The 26,285-nt window shown below is 41.2% G+C and overlaps 1 protein-coding gene across 1 annotated transcript; it reads right to left on the reverse strand.

Annotated features, from left to right (window-relative positions):
- Nucleotides 1–534: 534 nt before the first annotated feature.
- lgr4 (leucine-rich repeat containing G protein-coupled receptor 4) lies at nt 535–24,495 on the reverse strand. Its single transcript, XM_029143406.3, has 18 exons — nt 23,482–24,495; nt 17,350–17,421; nt 13,607–13,678; nt 12,692–12,763; nt 10,398–10,613; nt 8,763–8,834; nt 7,911–7,979; nt 7,410–7,481; nt 7,130–7,201; nt 6,952–7,020; nt 6,799–6,870; nt 6,639–6,704; nt 6,450–6,521; nt 6,287–6,358; nt 6,041–6,166; nt 4,902–4,999; nt 4,677–4,730; nt 535–4,563 (listed from the first exon to the last, which is right to left on the reverse strand). The coding sequence occupies exons 1-18, from the start codon at nt 23,661–23,663 to the stop codon at nt 3,155–3,157; spliced, it is 2,937 nt and encodes a 978-aa protein (XP_028999239.1). The 5' UTR covers nt 23,664–24,495; the 3' UTR covers nt 535–3,154.
- Nucleotides 24,496–26,285: the final 1,790 nt, after the last annotated feature.

Raw genomic sequence — 26,285 nt, forward strand, 5'->3', positions numbered from 1 at the left:
GAGGAGCTGTGCCCGAGAGCTCCTGAAATCTGCCATCGTGGCACAGTGTCTGAAGCAGCTGCAGTAGACAGAATACGCAAAAGCCCGGCCCAGATACTCAGAAGTCCACAGGAATGGACAAGACTTGTCAGGGGCTTAGTTTTGATAGAACAAAGCCTCGCTAAATCAGGAGGTGTCAGGCATGCGTCTAATGTGCACACCACACAGGATGTGTGAAGGGCTGGAATAGCTGGGGTGTCCTTTAACCACTGAGGACGTCAAGACAAACACATGGCGGCTGTTCGTTCCGTGGGGCTGTTTTAACTTCCCTCAATAGTTATTCCTCTGATGGCTCCAAAGTCAATATTTCCTGCAAGCCGTCAACATAAAGCAGAAAAAGTTCCAGCGAGCTCCAACATCCACATTTACAAATAGGTTACACATTTCAGAGGACGTGATTATTGTCTAATTCTAGCATATGCACACACACACACACACACACACACTACCCTGCATCTAAAAACAAAACATCCTTGTGAAAAAATTATCACAAAATAGTCTTGTAAATTTTATTCATTTACATTTTTTTCTACTGATCAGAATAAAAAAAACACATTGGGGAGGTCACATTAAAACTATACAAATAAGATTTAATTTCAATTTAAATTAAATGAGCTATATTATAATTAGCAATTTGGCTTAAAAAAGAAAAAGAAATCACAGTATACAGTACATACATTTTCCCCCAATTAGCAGTTAACTAAACTCAACATGGCAAAAATAAAGACTAACTAAAAATGACTATTCCTTAACAAAGCACTGTGGGCAGCCACTACATCTGGAGAGGTAGCTTCCTTGGCGAGCACTCCATTCTTGATTCCTCGATTTCTTTTCAAATAATTTACATACAAATACCAATAAGAAACTAAGATTTGTACATTGGACATTAGACAGTTCAAAAACATGACTTACATTTTGGTTGGTGCAACAATTCACACACCCAGTCGAGACTACGTTAAACAGCGAATGAACCAAAATATTGCAATTAAACGGTGCATTATACGTACGGACACGAGAATGCCTTGTTGTGGGAAGTAAAGGTTCCTCCACATCGCCTAAATTCCTGAGCACTCACATGCTGCACACTTGTGGATACACGCTCACAGGGTGTATCCGCCTTAATGTGTACAGTCATGCTCCAACACACCAAATATCACTTTATCCCTTGTCACACAGTCTCATTCAGGCCGAAGACAAATCTACACATATGTGCTTTACATTAAAATGATGCTCCTCTGGTGACCTATACAGTAAAACCGGACAACGCAGACTGAAATGAACACAAAGAAAGTGTCTGAGTCACTGGATAATGTGCATGAAAGTCATTCAGTTTCGAAGGTAATTCAACGTAGGCCTCATTTTCAGGTTTTTGTGCCACCAAGCATATTGTGATCAATATTTGCCAGTTGCTTCGCTGTACAGCACATCAGGTAAAGGAAAAAGTACCGTAGCTCCCCAAGTCATGTGCTGAAGTGTCCTTGGGCAAGACACTGAAGCACAAGCTGACCCCGGAGTCAGCATAGGCTGCATAGCAGCTCTGCCACCAGTGGGTGCTTGTGTGAGTGCTTGTGTGCGTGAATGGGCGAATGCAGTGTTGAAGCGAGTTGAGCACCGCTATACAAGTGAGCATTTTGGCACCGCCTGTACACCTTGTTGACTTAGCTGGTGCTGCATTTGCATCAAGCTGAAAAAAGTGGAAAAGTAGGATTACATTCACGTGTTTGACTTGGACTGTATTCGTTTAACTTGTAGCAGGCCAAAATGAGCAAGGACATTTACATCCATGTCAAACATATGGTAAACATCACTGCGTGATTAGATTCTATTTAGATTTTTTACATATTGTGGAGTAAATGTAAACCAAAGTTTGCTGCATTTCTCTTTTTGACTAATATTCTGTTTTGTTGGGTGAAGCCTTGTGTGTGTCTGCCAACGATGGAGCTAGAGCCAGCTGTGAGTCGGGCTGGCCTACTTTAACAAGAACCGACCTAGTCCACCAGCAGCACACCTACTGAACAGTTTAAACAGGAAGGCTGTGCGTTTATCCCAATCAGATATGTTACACACAGATTATATGATCAATAATGTAATGATCGACATTCTCATTTTACACTTAGCAATACAATGAATATGACTACACTGACAAGATAAAAGCATGGCTCATTTGTATGGTGTTTTACTGAATATGAAATGTTTTGATTTATCACTTAGAAAATAAGGCCCAGATTTAACTACAACACAAAGGATCCCTTAAATGAATAGAAATTACCTAAACCTGTATGTGAGAGGGATGCTACAGTTAGTTTTGGTGAATGCTTGGATTAAATAGTGTATTTGTCATTCAAAGGCCACCTCATAACCAACCATCTCCACCCAGACAATCCTGCTGCTTAAACAATACTTTTCAAAGCCGCCATGCAAGTGTTGCTAAAACAGTGATATCTGCTACTTTTATCACATTCTTAGTCTTAAACTTAAAGCAAACATGTGTTTCCTGTAGACTGGCAATTGCCCTTCTCGGGTCATAGATTAGGGAAACAGGCAGATAGGGCAGACATTTTTGCTGGCATTGCTGAAGACATTATCCCACTCTGACAGGTAGAAGCACCTGAAAGTTACATTCACGCATAAATGTCTATGATGATTATAACATTTGCTACATTTATGTAAAAAAATCTAAGTATAAAATCAGTTGCTGTGGTAAAGCTTTAAAGATTGACATGACGGACAACAATTAAAGTTAAAAAAGCTTATTAGTATATTTGAAACACAGAAATCGCAAAACCTTTGACCCCTTTAAGGCCTGCAACGTCAGGATTCCACTCAGAAGAAAGAGGCAGGCACCGGTGGCAAGAGTTTTCTTTCCTTTGTCTGAAGGTTTGCACCAAAATGTGCTCAGATCAGTTAGGTCAGCTCACATGGAAGTTGTCTCAGTTCACAAAACATAATGAGTTCCCTTTAAATGAAGATTTGCCCCTCTGTTTACACAGTCATTACAAATATAAGTGCTTGCTGAATAGTCTTTTAGCAGGGCGATTGGCACATTTTGATGTTTGATAGAAAAATGTTTCGATATTCGATATTCGATGTTTCGAACTGGAGCTCCAACGTGCTCTTAGTCTTTGACTCGAGGTATGTTGTATGAGTAGTGTACGAGAGGAAGGCCTCTGCTCTGACAGAAGCAGGCTCTGCCACAGGCCTGAATCTGGTCCGAGCTGTCCGACACGAAGGAGTCCCCCTCGTCAGCATATTCAGACTGAGCGGAAGGCGTGCTGCTGTCGGCCCAGAAGCCCTCAGCACGCTGGCACACTGAGGCTCCCGCCAGGAGGGTGGGACAGCTATGAGACTTAACCAAGTGTCTACAGCCTGTGGAGGAGGAAGGGGAGGAACATGTCCTGGCATGCAGCACTGCTTCGCACTGCTCACATACAACAGTCTCTCTGCAAAGTTGCGAGTACACCCCGCAGTCGAAGCCCAGGTGGGTGGAGGAGCTTCCGTCTGAGAGGTCCGACCCACCGCCGCCATCGTCGCCGTGATGTTCGCCGCCAGCCTTCCCCTCCCTGCTTAGGCTTCCGCGACCACGTAGTCTCAGCCAGTCCTCCCTGAAGGCTGGGCTGAAGAACACATAAAGCACTGGGTTGAGGCAGGCAGGCAGGGGGAAGAAAATGAGCGTGACAGACTTGGCGATCTCTGGGCCACCGGCCGTAGAACCAGTCAGGAGCGGGGCAAAAGAGAAGGCTGCCACAGGGCAGAAGAAGATGCAGTTGGTAAAGATTAGCCAGGCTACGTGACGCAATGCGCCGGTCTGCTCTGGATCTGCCAGCTCCACTCTGCCCAGGTGGCAGTACAGCTGGGTGTACACGGCGGCAGTGAACAGGTAAGCCAGTGCGTTAAGGAGCACCAAAACCACTGTAACACTGAGAGCTGGGCTTTCCCCACCAGCAAAAGGCAGGCAGAGGGGAGAGGAGGACTGGTCACTGGAGGTCAGGAGAGGCAGGCAGGCTCCAGCAGCAGCCAGTACCCCGAGGAGTCCTGCAACAATGCCGTAGCGCCGACCGCCCCGCCAGCAGCCGTGGCGGCTGCTGCCATTCCTCCTGGGAGACATCAACACCTTCCCGAGAATTGTCCGCACGGCTACGCTGCGTTCCACGGCTGCCAGGGACAGTAATAGGACTGCCCACTCTGACGAGAAGACGGCGAGGGCTCCTGTGAGCTGACAGCCAGGCCCCATTTCCCACCACACTCCGAACTCAGCGAAGGAACCCCAGGTAGCCACATCAAGCACAGTCAGCACGCTGACATACAGGCCTGTGAGCAGATTGGCCAGGGCCAGCAACCCCATCAGCAGCCTGGCTGGAGAAAGGGATGGAGTAAGGGAGTGGAAGCGTCCAGCACTGCGATGCGATGAGGAAAAGGTGACCACCATCACCAGGCTGTTGAAGACCAGGGACACGAGGCAGATGAACCACACTGTCAGTCGAATCATCCAGTTCCCCAGGAGGTGCTCACAAGGCTTGAAGGCTCCTTGAAACAAAAACAGTGGAAATAATGGACTTTTTAGATGTTGCGAGAGCACTTTTCTCCTTGCTTTGCAAACGCAGATGCATAATGAAATGTGGAAAAAGCTTGTTGCCCACCTGGTAAAGGAGAGCAGTGCATGATCATGGAGACTCTTTCCACATCCTCTCCACCTAATATAAAAGCAATATGTGCAAAATGTCACAAGAATAATCAAACCAAAAAAGTAACATCACATTATATCTTTATATATAAACATTTTGAAACTTTTTGGGAAAATGTATCATCTTTCTTAAATGTGGTTGAAATCTCAGTTAACACATCAGCTGTTGAAGCATCCCCACCTGTAGATTTCTTAGGATCGTTTTCATCTGAAGAAGTCGACACCGAGTCGCATCCAACAAATGCACAGCACTGGTAGGCGTAAGGGACAGAGATGGACCTACAAACAACAACAAGAAATGCTGAGAACATCCTGCAAAGATCCAGTGTTGATAATCCAGATGGCCTAGAACAGTAAGGCCATGCTGAAAAAAGCATAAATAAAGTGTTTGCTAAACATTTTGGTCTTTCAGATTTAATTATAATAATGATAATAATAATATTTGGATGTTTCCATAGTGCATTTACTATTGTGGAGAAAACAGATTCAGCTGGTGGTCTCATTAAATGTGGAGGAGGTAGAGGTTGTAGCTGTTGGCTCATCAGTCTGAGACACAGGAGTATAATCAGAGACCGGAAAAACTTTTTTTTTTATGTCTTGCTTTTCCAATTTGTCCAATTTACTTTGTTAACAAATTTATCATTGCTCAGGGTTTTCTTATTTCTTCCAGGTCTGCTGTACTGTACAATGGCAACTACTCAGCTGCTTGTTTGAGCTGGTTCATCACACCATCTACAGTGTACTGCAGTCTCCACAAGATTAAGTTAAACTCAACCACCTATCCATACATGTGGATAAATTCAGTGATCACATAGTGAAAAAACATAGGATACAAACAACGTAGGATGTGACACTTGGGTCTATACATATACAGTGTCTATACATTGATGAAGCCATCTTTTGAATAAGTTCCAAACACATGTAATGCTTAAAACCACAAGGAATGGACTTGGGCATTCTATAATAAAACCATTTGAACCGACAAACCAATACCTTCACTCAAAACAACAAGAAAAGGAACACAGGGCTGCCACTGGAGTGATTTCACTTATTAATGATCAGACTGCTGATAAATGCAGTATAATGAATCGTGATGTTGAGGTTATACTCTGCTCACTTTAAACTAAATGCTGCACAGCTGATGATCACACTGACCACAATTAATTTGTATTTGTAAGGAATTTAAGGTAATCCATATTATTGTAATTATGTTACTCTGAATGATTAATAATTAATTTGCCTATTACATGACCAGCAACACATAGACGTGAATGTTTTCACCCTTCACATAACAGAACTGGCTGCTTACAGTGTCCCTACCTGAGTTTGGGCAGGTTTTTTGCAGGCAGCACATTTTTCATCTGCGGGTTTCCTGAGAGTTTAAGCTGAGTGAGGGCACCCAGTCCAGTCGTCGGAATCACAGCCAGTGAGTTCATACTTAGATCTCTACAAAATCAATTGCAAAGAAAATGATCCAACAGACAGTGAAACAAAACAATGATACACAACTATGGAAAAATGGAAACATAATAAAAAAGGGTAAAAATATGAATAGGTCCTACTCACAAGTTGGTGAGTGCAGTGAGTGTGAGGAAAGCATCTCTGTTGATGACTGTGATCTTATTTCTACTCAGGTCCCTAAAATCCAATACAGGCAAATTTAACTGTTATTGTGTATTGTATTGTGCACTGTTGTATGCAGTGAGTGAGTATGACTGAAGGCACTTACAGTAGACGGAGGGCTGAGAGGCCTTGGAAAGTGTCTCTTTCAATTTGTTGAACATGATTGTGCTGAAAGCTTCTGTAAATTAGAATGTGCAATACAAAACCTCAGCAAATCATTCTCTTTAAGACCATGATTAATAATTCATAATTTTATTTTAATCTGTACCATGCCCTCTACGTGTTTAATACTCACATCTCCTGCAGTTGAGTGCAGCCCTGCAGAGATGGCAGTCCTTTGATCTCATTGTAGGATAGATCTCTGATGAAGGAAAATAATGCAGATTTCATGTTATAATATGTTTTAGACAGCTACAATTTAAGCAATGCTGCAGGAAACAACAGAAATTCCTTACAGAGTCCGAAGCAACTTCAAATCCTCGCACAGGTCAGTAGGGATAGAGGATATCTTAGTTCCTGACAATGTCCTGCAAATTAAAAACGGAATCTCTAACATCTGACACCCACAAGCAGAGGCAGAAACAAATGCTGTATGCAATTTCACTTACAGACTCTCAAGGTTATTAGTCCATGAGAGGATGGGAAAATCCTGCATCATACTGGCGCCACGCAACATCCTAAAACACATAATACATTAAAGCTGGATATGGAAGCATTTCCCTTAGACATGCTGAACTGTGTTTATTAAATGTTTTAATCATCACTGACTGAACGGGAGTGACTTACAAGGAGTGCAGATCCGATAGATTCTGGAAAGCTGAAGCACCAACAAATGCCAGAGGGTTGTCGTAAAGGTGTCTGGGAGGGCAGCAGCACAAGAGGAGAGTTCAAACTAAAACCCATTTACTGTGCATGAATGGCACCATCTTCTGGACATTCATCTATTGAAGTCTTGTACTCATCTATTCTGTATGTGTAATATCAGTAGCATTTTGCACATTATGCAACTTTTACACATTGCTGTAATGTGTGTATTTCCAAGCGGTGCCAGTGAGTTTAACCTTACATGGTTCGCAGCAGGGGGTTGTTATGGAAAGCTCCTTCAGGTATGTAAGTAATATCATTGCTGTGAAAGCCGCTACAAGAACAGAGTACAGAAACCAAGGTGAGGACAACTGTTCAATATAAAGCAATAACATTCACAAGAGGAGGGATACTCCACAGAAATACAGAGGTATCAACTCAAGCCATCTTTGCAGGTGAGAAAGAAAATGCAGCTAATAGATACCAGCTATTCTAATTGATCATTCATGTACAGGTTCAACCTAGGTATAGGAAACCACATTGGTAAGACAGGATTTCCTCTACTGATGGCTAAAGATTAATAAACGGCTAATATCCAAATTTACTCTGGCTAGTTTCAGTATTGTTGTGGATCATCTATGACTTGACAATCACCAACTACTGGCTAAATGTCAAGAACAAAGATTGAAATTCATGCTCTCACAGACTGAAAAAATGTAATAAAAAACTCCCTCATTCAGAAGAAACAAGAGTTTATACTCACAGTTCCTTCAGTTTGGGCAGGGCCTCAATTGCTTTGGGAAAAACCATCAGGTTGTTGAAGTTAAGATCTCTGGGATGGGACAGTAAGAGACACAGGAATTTACTTAATAATACATTCGAAAACAGTCTACATAGTAATTATAAACACTATAATTAGTAGCATAGTTTCCATCTTAATAACAAAACAAGACTTACCAGAAGGATAAAAGATTCAACAACTACTAATGCCATAACGAATAAATATCCCTTAACATCTTGTCTTAATGGTTGCTTATATATTACAAGCACCCAATGAATGTTAAGTGAAAACTGTATGAAATAAAATAAATCACAAAATAATTAGCAAAAGGTAAACATTCTCAAAAATTTACATTGCCACTTTTGGAAAATATATGGCAGTGACGGAAAAATCCTCCATTATTGAGCAGTGTGCATGCCTAAAGGCATTAGAGCCCTTTCTTACGGTCCCCTTCAGTATTTTAAACAAAGTGAGTATTAACAGATGCTCATTTTATTGTTTGAGATTGAGATTTAGGACGAACAGATAATTTCAGCTCATCAAGGCATCTGCACAGTCGACGTTAGCCAGAAAAAATCTCTTAGTGACAGACGTAACCTAATGGCAGAGTAGCAAGAGGAAGTGGGGAGCGGGAGGGCCGATTTGATAAGCATCATGTACTTTGCTCTATTTATCCTAGAGCAATTAAATGAGGAAGTGGACACAATGGTGTCTGGAGGACTGGGGCAGCAGTAGGTGGGGGGCTGTTAGCACACACGGACATGAGCACAGACGCAGCTTAGACGGGCGGTCACATTCACAAATGCATTAACTGCTGTACAACGGTGCACTTACAGGGTCTCCAGGTTCAAGAGTCCAGCAAAGCAGTTGTCTCCTATCTGCTTTATTCTGTTGTTATGAAGATGTCTGAAAAAGCAAAAAACACTTTTAAATACATCTGTGGGATCATCACGTATAAAATAATCTTCTACATTGATGTGGGAATATGTACTGTATGCGTAAGCAACAGGCTTTTCCTGCTTAACAAATTCTGGGCCCTTTCTTCCCATTTAGCTTGTCATGTTTATACAAATACCACTCAGTGTGTGTGTGTCAATGTAAACAGCAGCAGGAAAACATTTAAGTTCATAATGTACTACACTCCTCTTCAGTCATTTTACCTTGTGTTCATTGTTCAGACTCTAATTCGCCATCAGTTAAAAAATACTGGACATTCAGTGTCAAACAGAAAGAGAGGATTTAAACTGATTCTAGTGGCAGTATAATGGATGTTAATGTAACTACACATAAAACAAACTATGAGTAAATTATATGGAATAACCTGCTTTAAAATATCTTCTAAAAATGTGACTCAAACACTGGTAAACAGTTCTAAAGGCTAATGACACTAACTAATGCTGACTGGAGTCAGAAGTTACAAAACCTGGAATTTCATAATGTGGGTGGGTGTAAAAAAACAAACACGCACACACATTTTGAACGTGCTATATACAATAGGCATCTGCGAATGTGAACCATGATACACAAAGGATCTCACGACATTTGATTTGCATAGCCTGACAACGCGTTTAAAAGTAATCTCACTAGGATTAGATTTTCACGCAAGTTTAATCGTTTAGGAGGGAAAAAGAGTGAGCAATAACTCTGAGTGCAACGTCATCTGCAGTTCTATGTGAATCAAACATATGGTATAGGATACAGTGAATGGTTAATCTGAATGTTAACGGGTCAGGTGAATGAATAGAAGCTTTGATGAAGATCACATTTCATTCTACTGTACATGCCATTTTTTTCAACCTAGATGAAAATTGTTCAAAAGCTATCGCTGCAATCTTTGACATTACCTTGGAAAAATGTCCATCAAGTCATTACATGCCAGGGCTCAGAAACTAAAGTGATGTCACTACAGAGAATCTGCATGTGTTGGCTTTCAGCTCCAGAAATATCCTGATCTACAAAACACCCAACGGCTTCCAGTCCTTGAGCTACTCCCTCAGGTTATTTTAGTGAACACAAGAATGTTTTCAGTCAGTGTGCCTGGTTAATTAATGTACACCAGCAGGTTGTTCCTGCTGAGTTCTTGTGTTTAGATCTACTGCAAGCAATAGAGCCTGACTGTCACAGGGAAGTTCATTTTAATCACTGAATAGATTATTATTCAAACGCTATAGCTACTGACTGATGAAAATGCACGGCAACAAAAGATTTTTGAACAACTTAATCTATGATGTGATAATTTCACAATATGAAGTTCAGAAAAATACGCTTTAAAGAGATTAGCATCCAGCTAAATGCTAGACAGTTACTGTAGTAGTCTTTTTTTAAATCACCCCTGCACACGGCGATAAAAAAAACATGTACAAGACATGACTGACAAGAAACAGAAATAGACATTTTAAAAACACTTAACAAACATTTTAAATCTGCAACAAATATTACTGTATTATCATGTATATTTACACAACTTACAGCACTACTAGACTAGTGAGGTTTGCGAAGGCATTGTCTGGTATGTAAAAGATGCGGTTGAGTGCCAGTGTCAGAGCCTGAAGGTTTGCTTGGTGTCTCAGAGAAGTGACAGGGACTTCCGTTAGGTTGTTATCATCCAGCCAGAGGTGGCGCAGCTGCTGGAGGCCTTCAAAACTGTCGTCTGGTACTGTAGTAATGTGATTTGCATCCAGGCGACTGCATTGCAGAGGAAGAGAGAGGGGAAAAAAAGCACAAATTTATTTTAATCTAAAACGAAGTAATTCCTACAACTCTAAATAGGGAATTGAAAAAAATAACTTATTTCATCAATATGAATTATTTGAAAGCAATTCTTACAAATAAAGAACCCATTACCTATTGGTCCATATCCATATTATATTATTATTATTATTATTATTAATCATTTTATGTCCACTACCATTCAAACAGTATCACTTTATCACACTCATACACAACATTCAAGCTGCAATACATCACTACAAAGACAAGCTCTTGGTTTTCCACTGGAAAACCAAGAGCCAATGGATGTTTATTCTAACCTTTGAGCCCAATGCAGAATACCCAAGGGCATTTTCACAACCTTGTATCACTTACCTCAGTGCTGAGGGCAGCAGTTCAACATCAAGATCCTGCTAAAGTGTAAACATCCTCCAGACACATCTGGGTTTTGGCTCTACAATATCTTGTGACTATAGGCAAACGTCTTGAAATTAGTTTGCAAGCACTGACTAGTACAATGCCAGTGTTACTTCAACAGCTTCTATGGCCTAAACTTTAAATTCTTTTCACAAACCTGTAATGAATCACACCCACATCATACTCCTAATCATCACTAGGGAGGATGGCATGATTGTTTATCTAGCTGCCATAGCAAACGTACTGTAATATATTAACCAGATAATATCTAACTGGCTACATCACAATAGAGAAGAACTGTCAAGTATAATTTTGAGAGCCAGCACACTGACAAAACACTAATTAAGGGCCAGTAGGTTGTGATAAATGTGAAAATGCTTATTATTTAGGCAGAATGCATAAGTTTTTGTTCCACACTATCACCATTCCATTTACTCCTGCTATCCTCCTTTACCAAGTGTCTCGCCCTCCCTCAAAATTCCTCAAGTGTCTGGGGCTGGGAGAAAAATCGCCTTGATTGACATTTAGCTCTCTAAGGCTTTATACAAACTAAATGCTGGCTCTGTCAAACTATATTACTTCAGCTACAAACCTTAAAACTCTCACAGAGGAGAGACATCTGTTAAAAGGAAAGAAGAGAGGCAGAAAAAAGAAGAGGGGAATCAAGGGACAAGGGGAGGGACCAAGAGGGGTGATAATAGCTGAAAGCTGGATATTCAGCACATTTCTCCAGCTGGATCCATTTCTCCATTAGTCCTTGTCAAATTCAAAAGCAAAGTGGTGCAGAGAGGTGGCATAAATAAAAAAGCTCTGTTCATGTGGTGTCAATGAATCAAACATTTAGCAGAAAAAAAGCCAAACCCCAAACTGAGGGTATGTTTTGAGTAACTTTGAGTAAATTGAGCTCCTTAAAAAGCCAACAACCCAACATTAACAGACAAAGGTTAGCTACAAGTCTGCAAAATAATACTGACCCACATTTGTGCCAAACACTAGTGTTACTGCTGGACTTAGTCGTCAAACATTGCAGAAGGAGTAAAGTATTTGAATGTAAATATCTTATGTCCATTATATTCACTAAAACATCATGTGGCATGAATGCATATTACTCTGGTGCTTGGAGAAAAAGTAAATCTAGTGCCTAGTCCATTTTAACCAAGAACAAGAACATTCAAACAGAAAAACAACGACTGACTAATCTCTAGTTTGTTTAGTGCATGAAGAAAATACCTCTGATTCCATGATTTTGTTAAGCACATTTCTAGCATCACACTGTCAGGTCTTTCCATACATTAGCATATGAGACTGGTCCTGATTTGTCATACTGTTATTGCAGTTGCTTTTTTATTATCTTTGTGAGTAACTGTCTAGAGTGTGGTTGTTAGTTTGGATTCCACTTTGGATAGCAGGCTGTGTAAATATGCTGCAGTGCTTTCTCTGAAAACAGCTCTGATGACTGCAGCATATCTTCCTGTCCAGGACTCCAAGACTTAATCTCTAGTAAACAGGGTCTCTTTATAAAACTGCATGACAGACACGAAACAGAGGTATTTCCTGCATGTAAACATTAATTACTGCTTTTGTGCCACAGCAGCACCACCTTATCAGTGCATGGGGACATAAAGACAGTGACTTACAGGGACTGGAGAGAGTGCAGATTCATCAGGGCGGCACTGGGCACAGATTTCAGCTGATTATTCTGGAGCATCCTAAAAGGAAAAAGACAAAATGTATGTCTTGAACCTAATCCAAATGATTGTTTTCCTTCTATTGTGACTCTAACACAATATGTACATTTAATCTAAACTCCTGCTTACTGTTGTTGTTTATGCCGAGCCACATTAGCTGCTCTAGCTGTATATTTCCTGGAGAGTCACCCATGAGCCAGTAAAAGAGAACTTGGCATTAACAGGTTTATAAAGGAATCCAATAATTACTTTAAACTCCACTTAAGTCTGTGGTTCATTAAAAGCGTGAGAACTGTGAATACTTTTACTCTACATTCAACCTTTTATGATATGAAAAGCTGTTTCTTTCTGCAACAGCATGTAGTAAAATGATTTTACTCTCAAGTGAAAACTGAAATTTTGTTACAAGCAACAATGTGAGTAGATCATGTGTTTGTGTTGTCGACTGCGTATCTAGGACCTCACCTGTAGATCAACAAGACTTTGACCTTTTTGCTCACTGCAGAATTAACAGTAAATAGCTTTGTGGTTTGTTCAGTGTGTCCGGGTCTGTGCAAGCATTCTGGGGGCATGCTGCCTGATGTAAATTATGTAGAACTCACAGTACTGTAACACTCTGTTGGGGCCTTTCACAGACACGGTTGTGTTAAAGTAGAGATGATAAAAGAATGCATTTAGCCAGAGTGGATGTAAATTTTATGTCTATGTTTAGGGTGGCACTAACTGACAGCGCCACAGTGTTAGCAGAAACTGCAATGTTTACTCTCTCCCCCAGTGTGCGTGGAAAACTTCACACTGTCACAGCCATGTGTGTGCATGTGTTTGTTGACGCTGCTGGTGATGGCAGGGAGAGTGTATGCTTACAAGACTTTGAGCTGATGGAGTCCAGACAGGGCCTCAGGGTGGATGAATGACAGGTCATTCCCTGCAAGTCGTCTGGGTGAGAGGAAGATTCAGATGCATGTTTAAGACATTTCTCAAATGCGTTTTTTGCAGAGGACAGACTGTAAAACCACACAAACCACACAAATCACACGCGTTTTATTTGTGAATAAAGCTCCTCGCAGCACTGAGAATGTCGGACACCTCAGTAGATCAGGTTCCAGCTCTCAAGTTGAACATGGGGCCTGGGGTGTGAAAGACATGTGTCTGTGCCATGGCCTGTTGTCACTTCGTCTGTCACCCCCAGGAGATTAAACTGTTCCTGGACACCCCTCCTCAGCCTCCCAAACATCACTATTCACTACTCTCTTTAGAGATGGCAAAATAGCAAGTCACTGCTCTGTGGATGATACTAGTAGTGGTAGCATTTTTTTCTTTTATCATTACTGAAACATTTACCCTCAGACAGCTGCTTCAGTTCTGTACGGGGCTGAGAGGAAGCCTCCTTTTCCTCTTGGTAACAGGATGAATATAGGAAATAAACGTAAATAAGCATAGGGCATGCTGACTGGGACACAGAGTACAAGTACACTATCTGCCCTGAGAGATTACTAACAGATTTATCACTCTGCAATGTGAGTCAGGCCAGGCAGAGTTCTCTGCAACGAGAGTTGCTGGGTGCAAGCTTGGGAAACTGAGCGGGTCCACAGCAGGTGGTCTTTTGTTTGTTTGGCATGAACTTTACAGGTTTCTATCTGCCTATTAAACATTACTGGGCATTTTCAACATGCACATTAAAGAACAAACAAGCTCTAAACAAAGTGGTGAGTTTGCAATAAAAGCCAGGTGTGCATTTGTTTTTCTTAATTGCAGCTTTGACTGCAGTTCTTTTAGTTTTTCATCATGTTGTGTCCTTCTCCTTAGTTTAATAGCACCCAGCTGGAGGCAGCAGCTGATCTTTTCAATAGATCAACAGATAAAACTCACTGTGATTACATCCAGTGCAGGAGTACTGGATGTAAACACACATTATTTGACATTTTTGCTGTTATTGTGGAAATCCAATTCAACTTACTGAAAGAAACCCAGATACAAAACGTACTAATGATTTTGTATCTTGGTTGTATCTGTATCTGCTATCAACTGTTCTGCATCTTTATCATCTATAGGTCATGTGAATAGTGACTGAAGAACAGAATGAAGATATACTTTATTCTCTTCATTCAATGTACTTTTATGCACACTCATGCTTTATATCAATTTACAGTGCTTGCTTAAATCTGAACATAAATTTAAGATGATTACATTTAAGCCATTATTGGGGTTGTAAAAAGAAAAGTCTCCATAAGTCATTTTAGTAAATCATAAGCTATACTTTCTCATTGTGGTTCAGTCAGCCACAATAACAGTTGACAAAGTCACTGTCGTGAATTTGGTTTGACAGCAACCAATGTGGCCAGATACACACAACTTAACTGTAAGTTCCAGGTTGTGTGAGATGTTTAGTCACAAGCCACTTGGCACCACGTTCAAACCTTGTTTGACAAACCATTCAGATATTTGTTGCATTTCCTTTTCCCTTATTCTAGTGAACTGAAGTTATGTCCATGTCCTTGTTCAGAAAAGGACAGAGAAACGCTCCAACACTTGTTATGGTAAGGTGACTTTTATAACACCACGCCAACATGTCCAACTCCATGTTTAGCAAGAGCAAATTCAAACTCAAGACTCGAGTGGTGTAGTATAACTATATTAAAAAACAAAAAACACAATTAAGCCAGTTCAATAATCGTCAAGGCCTCAAGAAAATATATTATATGTGACTTCATTTCCAATGTTTTTGTTAGCAAAGATATTTCATTTTATAAGTGTAAATGAAATTATGCCTGACACAGAGCGGCAGCAGTTAATTAGCATGCATCAACATTTGACTCTTGACTTGACTCCATCTTAACTGGGTTCTCTATGGCCCTGACAATATCAACTGGGACTCTTGGGTATTGTAGTAGATGGTTTTATAAACATGTATTCCAGAAAACCTAAAAAGTGGAATTCAAAGTGAAACACACAAGTAGTGGTTCCTCACACTTTGTAGGAGTAGAATCATCATCATCATGGAGGATTCATTCAACTGTGTCCAAGTTCCATCTGTCCAGCTCTTGAATTGAGGTTATGCTAAAGAATTAAGTCATGTATTGTCATCAAGTAAAACAGTCCTAAGGTAAAAAGGAATTTATGGACCTGACATTCAGAAAGATAGATGCAGATCAGCACTAGAAAACTACAAAACAGAAAAAAACATCCACTGTCCTTTTGTTAAAATGGATGCAAATCAGCATACTTTGAAAACATTAAGGAAAGAACAATTGTAGAAATACAAATAATGATTTCAAAACATACAATAACTACAACGTCATCGAATACATGACAAATGTTTTTTTTTAAATCAGTCTGCAAACAAACGAAACCTACGAACAGCAAAAGACTAAAGCTGATTACTCCAATTCACTTTGGATGTACCAAGGGGTGGTTACAGTCAGGTTATTTTCAAGAATAACAAATTGCAAAACAAACTGCAGAGGAGACAGAATACCTGTCATCACGTCTGCCGAGCTTTGTTGTGCCTTTGGCAAGAAACAAAGACTGTGGAGGAGATTGCGTGACTATGAAGAGGGGAAAATGCCTCCCTCGTCTCAGCTCCTGTCCTGTATGTGGACGGCTTGCTATGTTTCTCTTTCAACTCTACCTCTGTGTCTTCGCCTTTAGGGCCCATGCTCTGGTTTACTGACACTACTACAGCCCTACAGCAAAAAAAGTCAACCTCCAAAGTTCAAGGAGACGAGCCTGCAGATTTGTTCCCAGGAAAAAGGTCAAACAAACACCCATGTGAAGTAAGGTTATACTGTCAGTCAAAATATCTTTTTTCCCAGAAAGAGACATTCCGGTGACAGTCCATCCATTATGACGATCTAAAACAAGAAAGACGTAGCAGGGAGACTGATGGCTTTTCTAGCCTTGTTACCACAGAAACCATTGTTTTGCTCCCCTTCTTTCCTGCCTTGCATTCCTCCACATAATGCGATGAAAAGTAAATTGCCTTTCAACAAAGCAGATTGAAGTGGTGTATGGAAAAGAAGAGGGTGAATACTGCTGAAAGACGCACAAGAGCTGAAGAAACAAGCCTGCAAAGGCAAAGTGGAGCTAGCAACGCTGTTCACTCACTGGTCATTTTGCATTCTCAGGGCTGCACGTTACCTGATATCAGGTAGACAGATTTTATCTCTGCCTCCCTGCAGCACCGAGCCAGACAGCGGAGTATTTGAAGAGTAGAGAAATAGCAAACACCCACTAAGATTAGATGTACGCCACTCAACTAAGCCCTAGAGCATAGAGGTGCTGTTGCCACCCAATCCTTTAAAAGCAAAAATCCACACAGGATGTCACATGACTCCACATTCAATACACATCGTCTCGCCTCATCTTTGTGATTGAACTCTACTGAAGCTAAAACTGGTGCTGTTAAAGTAATGAATGGTGAGTGATTCGCAACCTCGCGTAATGCTGCATTTATCTTCTTCAGCTGGGCTGAGGTGCACGTTGTGTTGTGTATACTGGGCCTTCTGTAGGACAAATACCCAGGTGCATATCATAAAGCCCAACCCTCATGTCAACATCGTACAGGGCAAATACATCATTAACAAGAGAAAAGGGAGGCATGTACTTACAGTTCTTCCAGATAGGGAAAACTCTTGAAGACATATGCTGGAAGCTCGGTGATGTTGTTCATACTCAGGTCACTGTGAAAAAGATAAAAGGTTAGAAACACAGCAACATAGCTTGCACGCATGCAGTTTTAACCATGAAACCACTCTGAGGTTTTCTACCAAAGTTCTGAACTATGCACAAACAATAATGGAGCAGTGTTACCTAAACCTTAGCGGTTATATGTCTTTTGACTGTGCCTGCATGAATAAAACCTCAACAAATGCCTTGAAAAGGCCCTTCTCTTTAGCCCGAGGGATCTTCATTTCAAGAAGACTTCAAGTAAAGATAGGCATGTAGTAGCATGAAAAATATGCACACACAACTTATTTGCTTCCCCACCGAAGCTAATATGAGCGCATGCATTTACAACTTCATAATGGTAAGCAAAAACATAAATACGCTCATACTGTACAGTTAGACTGACTACCTACTGAGAACATGCATACAGTAGATATGCTGAAACTCAGCTCTGGAGGCCTGATCTTGATTACAAATCAACTAACCTGCTTCAAGAAAAGCCTGTAGACACCACATATAAAAAGATGGCATGTACCAAAACTGAAAAAACATCTGGGGTTCACCCTCGAACACCACGCTCCACCCTCCCTTTCCCTTCACGCTCCCACTGGTCATTTTGAATTTCACTGCCAGATCTCAGTAAGACCTTGTGTGTGGGCCCCTGAATCCTACAAGGATCATATTGCCCTTCCTCTGCAGTCCCAGCTACACACACACACACACACACACACACACACACACACACACACACACACACACACACACACACACACACACACACACACACACACACACACACACACACACACACACACACACACACACACACCTTAAATGGTGGGTCCTAATAGAACCCTCATCCTCCCTGTTACCTATGTCCCATCTCTGCTTACCTGGTTATCCACTTACCATACAGACTGGGCAGCAACAACAACATTTCAACATTCACCCACCCCCTCAGGTTTTTCCACCCCAAAAACATATCTGCTTGGGTTCTGCAACCACTGCTGCAGATCTGCCACCACTGGTGGTCGGACGGATACATCCCTAACCACATTTTAAACTGTTTGACAAAATCTTGTCAAGACTGTTGACTGGTCTGAACCACATGCAGAGCTGGGGAGTACAGGAGGCCTGCATGACTATCACACTTCCTCTCTTCCTCTGAGTCTGGCTGCTTTACTCATCCAGGTCTTGGCCTGTCCCAGTTCAGGCACATTGAAGGACAAGAAAAAAACAGCTGTGATAAATAGTGACGAGCCTAAATGCTTCTACAAGGTACCAGCAAATTTATATTCCATGTGCCATTGGGCTTCATTTTAGTAAAAAAGGAAGTAGAAAACCTGAGTAGAAATAGGAAATGAAACAAATTAATTCTTTGAGATAGAGAGCTATATCTGCTAAGACGAAATACCAAGATGTCAAAAATACTTTTTGAAAAACAGAAAAGAAAAAAAAAGGAATTATTCTGTTAGTTCTAACTGTTAATGACAGAAGATCTGCACATACATCTTCAGGTATTTAGGTTTTTAATTTGGTCTAAATGATTAAATTAACAACCAAATGTTTTTCACACACACAAAGTACTGGGTACGTGTGTGTGGCAAAGGCAGAAAAAAAAGAAAGTAAAATTTGTACCCAGGCACAAAAGATTTAAACAAACTAATTTAGAAATAACTACCTTAAAAGACATAAACCGTATGTTCCAGTCTGTAAGCGACATAGGCTTTAATGATGGTAATATTTGACCCTGCAAGTCAAATTTCTCACCCTTAGAATAATAGTACTATAAACCGTTTGCATTGTAACAAACTTAATTTGATGCATAAAATTAATACATAACACAAGTTAAATTATAACACTGCAAAAAGCCAGCGGCATGTTGTCCTGGTTACCAACGGTTTAATAAACCATGCTCACTGATTTGGTTACATTGTTGAGCAGAATGTTGTTTTATATGCTCTGATAGCTGTGTGAACTGAGAGGAGTACAAGATATGGCAACAAAATTTGACAGGATTTTAAAATGTATCTATGAATGTGCTACTAGATCTGTAGGAACTTGCTACTGAGCTAACACGGAATCGTCACTGTCTAGTGATGGCAGTCAAACTGTCTGTAGATCAACAAGGAACGGTGAGAGAATGTTGGGTTTGTCCAAACACTGTTCTGCTGGTTGGGTTCACAGTCATAAATTGCAGAAGGCTTCCATCAAGCCACTCTACTGTAAAACCCTAATTGATGGCATGCTGCTGTGATATGCATCTGTCTCTGCAGGTATCTGCCAAATATCTGACTGCCGGTTTCACCACCCTACTCTTAAATTTGTCATAAATTTGTGTAAAAGGTAGAGAGGTCTAAATATTGTCTAAAGGGACTGCAGGTTCTTTAGGCATAAAGTAGAACTTTATGGTTGATGAACCTCTTCCAGCTCAGTCAATTTATCAAAGTTTGTCCCTGCTTTTAACTCCCATTCGGATTTTAGACAAACCAAAACAAAACGACAATCTGAAGATGCCCCTCTATACTCAAACTAGCTTAGACATGTTTCAAGACTAAGTAGTATGTTTCAAATATTAAATATTGTGAGCAAACACAAAGTAGTACTGAGACCCTTCATACACACCCATCATCTTCAGTGGACACATTTTAGTTGCGTTTTTGAGTTGTCAGTTTCAACCCAACATGTCTACACCAGCCTGTAAGACAGCTTTCACTAGCCTTGCTATCCTATGCTATCCACACAAAGCAACACTCCCACTAGGCCAACAGTGCAATGCATCATAATTACCTTAAACATACAATCAGGTGCGTTTAAGATACGTGTAACATACAATTAGACTAATGCTGCGGCACACCCCAAGATCATTCGGTATAGACAAGAAAATACAGCAGCAACGCAGTAATTGCTCCACACAACTTAAACCAGAAGTAACCAGCTCTGTCAGTGCAGCGTTAACGTGATGACAGCAGGAGTGCAGTTATTCATGGACACAGAACTTTCTAAGTCTTTGGTTCAACTAAGTTAAAAATAATGTACCACTTATAATGCACTAACTAAAAAAACTTGTTTTTACAAGCCTTCATAAAAATTAATTGGGGGTGAGGGGGATACAAAACCTCTCCCATCCACAAGTCACCCTGTCTGAGAGCGGGAACCATTGACTTGCTCCTTTCACCTCTGCTGACCAAGAACAAAAGTATCATTCAGTTAAAATGAATTGAGGGCACCAATACTGAAGCAGGCAAGCTCTACAGAGTGGAAGGCCCCTGACACCATCCCTCTGATATCCCTCAAGTCTAAAACTCTCCGATGTTATGAAAGAACCTAACATAAGTGAGATGTGAGCTGTAATAACCCCCTGTTGCTTCTTAAAATACACAAAAGGGTTTATGCAGGTTCTAAATAATAGTGAGTCTCTACACAGGTTTCATACCTTTAAAAAGAGTGTTTGCTTTGCTACTGACTAAGGGGCCTCAACTTTTCTCTCATCTGCTTTTCTGTGACAGGGCTGTTTCCATTACAGATACCAAAACTCAAGCCCCTGTGGGCTGTAGGTAAGAGTACACTCCAACACTGTCATTTGATTTACTGTCAAACGTGTGGCCTTCCGTTACCGTATTTTTCCCCATTCTGCTTTTGCTATTAAAAAGGTGCATGTATGAATTTACACATATCTGTTCCTGTTGTCAACACAGAGAATCTTTCCAGTTTATACAAAATCACATTGATTCTAAAGACATAACTGCAAACAGATCGACACTGTATGCCCAAAGTTTAAACATTATAATTTCAAAGCACTTGAGATTAATAAAAATTAGTTTTTTCAGCAGGCCCTTAGTGCATTAGCCCTGAGACAAGGAGGCCTTGCAGCTGCAATACGTCTCACTAATCCATCATGATCCTTAACCCCAGCGCTTCACATACAAAAGATGGAGAGAGAAGGAGAGGACAACTAAAGTTCAAGAGACCAGGAGAACAAATGAGAGGACAACAGAGGGGGAGATAAAATGCTAAACATACTTTTCCCTCCTAATTTTTAGAGTTTGTACAATAGCACAATCTTGAAAACAACATATTTCATGCAGGCCATCAGAGTGGCAGTAAGGGCTATGATATCATTTTGTGAAAACATTGTTTCGTGTTGAGATGTCAGACTTTTTTTTCCCCAGAGGAAAAAGTATGCAGAGTTTCAGCTGTAAGCATTGGGCCTAGTGTGGCATGTCTTGACAGTCTGGTATAGGAATCCACCCCCTCTGTTTATTTTTCCTAACACTCTCTTAACAATAGTGATTACAAGTGGCACCATATTGGCTCTGCTGGTGAGAATTTCCTAAAAGGTGGCAAAACAGGACAAAGGTTTCCGCAAACAAGAACAAACAATTACATTTCAGCCGTGAAATACAGCTTATTTACTATCATATACCACATAAATAAGAATAGTATATGTCTATGTAAAACTTAAGGTGGTCCTTAGTTGTTTTCTAAAGTAAAAGGTAAAAAGCCAAAATAAACTGGTGATTTCAGTGCTATGAAGCTTAGGTTGTAGTATATGATTAACCCAAAGGCTGTGAAGCAAACCAAAAGATTTCTCCATACAACAGTATCTGCATCGCCCCATCAAGCTGTAACCAACATCTGCTTTTGTGCACTACATTTTATCAAAAGTATAGTCCTAACTCAACACAGCTCCAACTCCAATAATGGCCAAAGCTTTACTCCCAGTTATTGCATTCTGCATTAAACCTACAGCACATGCAATAAGGCCCTGCTGGCTACAATACGTTCAGCATTACTCACACAAATCCAGCCCTAGTTGTGACCTCAGCACACCCTACATTACTCATTTGGTTACACAGCCTTCCCTACCCAAACTTGAAGGCAAATATCACACTGTTATGTTTTTAGAGGTTTTCCAGAAGCAGGTTGTATCTTCAAAAGGTATTTTTGTGATATCCAGAACTTGCCTGTAAAAATAAAATGTTTGTCGGGGGCCCAACCAATGTTTAAATCCAATATTTCCACAGGCTGCCGAACTGATACAGTTCCAGTAAAAAAAAACAAATAAACATAGCCAAAAGGCTCAAACTGTGGAAATATTGGATTTAAACATTGGTTGGTGCAGAGACAAACATCTTATCACTCGCAGCATGGAGCAGACTTCAAAAATAACAATGCTGTTGGTCAGGAAAGAAATCCTGCTTCTTTCTGTTGGGGAACACATGGAGTGATGAGGTCAGGCACAGGGCTAAGCTCCACAAACACATCCAAAACATACTAATCATACAGTTGAAAATCTAACATGTCTGACAGGCTGAAATGAAACTGGCTTTAGATATTTAACACTTTCATACACACATTTAGTCAACTGAACGCAGAACCTAATTAATAATCTTGAAATTGTGTTCTTGCTTAATGGTTGAGCAAGTCTTTTAAAATTAAAGAAGTGAAAAGGTGTCAACAGCTGACATTTTAAAATTACTTATCCAAACTATCAACCTAAAGCTAGCTTGTAATTACTATTCAACTTAATAATAATTACCAGAGTATTTGTAGTTATTGACCATCTGGCAAATAAACTAAGTTGCAACATTTTTTGTTGCACTTTATGAAATATGACAATTTGATGTATGTGTTTTTGGGACTGTGGATTAAACAAAACAGATGTGAACAGGTCTATGAAATTATAGCGATCACTTCACATGTTTTCCTGACACTTTGTAGAAAAAGAGTTGATCTGAAGCAGTCCCAGATCAGTGGATTTCTCCCAGAGGTTGGTCAAACCTTGAGGAGTTCAGTGGGACAGAAGGAACTGAGCAAATCCAGCAGAGCTCCTGTGAAGAAGTGCTTTAAGTGTGTGTAGTTAGCTGAGAGCTATGACACATGGACGAGGAACTCAAACCTTTACAAACTAGGAGAGTCTGACAAACATCTTGATCAGAGTGTTTCCTCTGGAAAGTTCACCCCGGGATGTTGACGGTCCATCATTCACTTCGCAACAAACAACGTCCCCTGCAAGCGGTACTGGGCCCGACGGCGAGCCGTGTGTAGCCGTGCTCCACTGCGGTACTTACAGGTAGTAGGTGAAGGTACCGAGCCCGGTCGGGACGGCGGTGAGTCCTCTCCCGGAGCAGTCTGCGCCCCCGTCTTCATCGCAGCTACACGCGGGCGAGCACACGGCCGTCGACTGCCCTTGACCGGCGGCACCGGGGCGAAGGGAGCACAAGAAACAGATCCAAAACAAATCCACACGCATTTTATCCTCCTCGTCGGTTCAGGTGCGGGGAAAGGCGGCGAACAGCGGGCGAAGGGGAAGCGGCGGGCTGGTTGTGGTTCGGTCTACTCCGGACGTCGACTTCTCATGTGGTCGTCTCGGTCGAGATGGAGTCCAACCGACGCTTTTCAAAAACCCCGGAGCGGAACGTTCGAACGCTCCATACATTCACGAGCCCCACCGAAAATGCCCCCGTTACGCTTTAGCTAGCCGTATAAACGTAGCATTAGGAGCGGTTTACCTCGCGGGGAAGCGTTTCTCCGCCGCCTCCTGCGCGACGTATCAGTCCATGAAAATAAAGTAGCAGCGCTGGCGACAGGAGCGGTAGCGTACCTTGCGTTTTTTTTACGTTTTCGCTGTCCCATTAAATAACACGCACGCACGCGCACGCTCGAGAGCGCGAGGTGCCTCTTAAGGCGTCGCGAGGAGGCTGATCCGGTGTTGGCGAACGCGGGCGTCCGTTCGCACGCGCCGCGAGCGGACTAGCATTCGCTGCCCTGATTTGTTCCCCTCGCCCGGAGATCAGTGTCCGCGCGCAGCCATTCCTCGCGTTCCCCTCCTCTGCTCCTCACACCGACAGCACGCGTGCGTGTGGCTCGGCAGGCACCCTACCGGACAACCTGCAGCACTGGGCCCCGACCGGCCTGTGGAACCGTGAAACCTGCAGCACAGCGAAGCGTCAGTCTGCACGACTAGCGTCTGAGCTACTTACAAAAAAAGAAAAAGGAAGCCAGGTACAATGGCTGGCCACGCCTCGCGTTACGGGTCACTTTAGTTTCAAATAGTCTCTTCCAGGAAACAGTTATTTAGTTTGGCAACATAGGTGAATGCTAAGCTAATGCAACCTGGAGCATTAGAGCGAAGCATGCAGCATGAAATGTGTCTACAAACAAAATGATTGCCCTAAAAACATCTCTTAATCTGCAGTGGAGTATTTACCCCATGCTTTAAAATGTACTCGTAGGAACCAAAGTACAAGTACTTCAACAACAAGGTAGTTTCTCTTGGCATCAGTCCAACTGAGTTACTGATTAAGAAAAGCAAGTGGTTTAACTCGGTGCTGTTGATAACACAAATGTACAAATGTAGTCAAGGTTTATCCCTTATAAAAAGGGTTTTGCAGAGGGTGACGTCTGGTCATTTGTTTTTAAAATTGAAACATTCATTTCCTCTGTAAATGATATTTCCCATTTAGTTATAGAAACAAAAGAAGTAAATGAAACTAAAAGACTTTAAAAAGAGAATATATTTGTACAGTATATTCAGCTCATTTTCTTTATATACTGGATAGTTATTCCAATGAATTCAGTTATTACCTAATTATACTAATGTGATAAGGTATAATTATACATTTGTTGTTGTCACACACTGTCAAACACATGAAGATGATACTCAGATGGTGTTAAAATAAGCCCCACCATTACCAGCTACAGTGGTCAAGTACATGATAGTAGCATCAGTAATTATGACCTAAGTAGCATCAGTAATTATGACCTAGTAACAAAACCCAGTGGTCTCAGGCCTCGTTTTGTTGATAGCCTGACTTTGCACATACAAGTTTACAGACGTTGTTAAATGAGACATCGAGGGTAAACAGCTAAAACTTGATGTAATGTTTTAATGATTAGTCATGTTTATCAAAAATGAGTTGCTACTATAATATATTTAATATTTCAAGTTTTCATAAAATTACAGGTGACAGAGTACAAGATGCAGTACTTAAGAAGTACGGGTGCTAACTGTTGAAAACTATGTGTACTAGTTCTGCCGTTTAATGTGGGACAGTAGAAAACTGACTGGGTGGATGCTTGATGAAAAGGATTTGCCATGTAGAATAGAGTTTAGAGGAAATCATTTAATATACGACGTTCCCAGGTTGATACCGTATTATTTGGGCTGTCTAGAAATTCCCAAATTCTACATAATAGATGTTCTGTAATGTACCATTATGGCACTGCAGTCTCTAGCAATCACTAATTCACAAGTTCGGGAGGAAGGTGTATAATTATGACCATAATTATACAAAAGTGCCTTTTTAAACCTCATAATGGTAACACGCTAATTTACAGCGTAGCGTAAGCAGCTTTCCCGCCCAAATGGGGTTGGTCATTGTTGCTTATAAGGTTACACATTACCTCCCTGCCTGTAGCAGGTTATTCCGATAGCTGAGTTAATCGACAGCTATAAGGAGACCTTTGGAGAAAAGACACCACTAAAGTGCAGCAGCTCCGGCAGAAGCGCTCAGCTGACCGTGGGAGGTCTAAGCTGTTTAGTGGGTGTCTTATTCAAATTGGGGTCGATTTACCATAAGCTTGTAGATCCAGCCAGCTTGGGTTGACCCGTTGAATGTGGAGAATCAGGCTCTCAAAAGGATGTACAATAGTGTAAGCTAAAGCTGTTTTAGAACCACCTATTTAAGAAATTGGGGGAATTTGATGCAGTACAATAGGACAGGGAACTACAATGGCTGAGAGGGAGCCGAGCATTTAAAAGTCCATCCACCACCTTGGGTTTGACATTTACGACCTCTTTCAATCTTTGCCTCTGTTTTTTTTTTCTCCTGCATAGCCCCACAACGAGTGAACAGATCCTCTTAACACACCA

The sequence above is a fragment of the Betta splendens genome, chromosome 3, assembly GCF_900634795.4.
Source record: "Betta splendens chromosome 3, fBetSpl5.4, whole genome shotgun sequence".
NCBI lineage: Eukaryota > Metazoa > Chordata > Actinopteri > Anabantiformes > Osphronemidae > Betta > Betta splendens.

Bases quoted from the DNA above. Each gene is read 5' to 3' on its own strand.
- lgr4 (XM_029143406.3), bottom strand. From the start codon at position 23,663: ATGCGTGTGGATTTGTTTTGGATCTGTTTCTTGTGCTCCCTTCGCCCC. The intron at 12,764-13,606 runs GTAAGCATACAC...TTTTCCTTTTAG, and splicing joins CTCCATCAGCTCAAAGTCTT to GATGCTCCAGAATAATCAGC. The intron at 6,167-6,286 runs GTGAGTAGGACC...TTGATTTTGTAG, and splicing joins CTCACTGCACTCACCAACTT to AGATCTAAGTATGAACTCAC.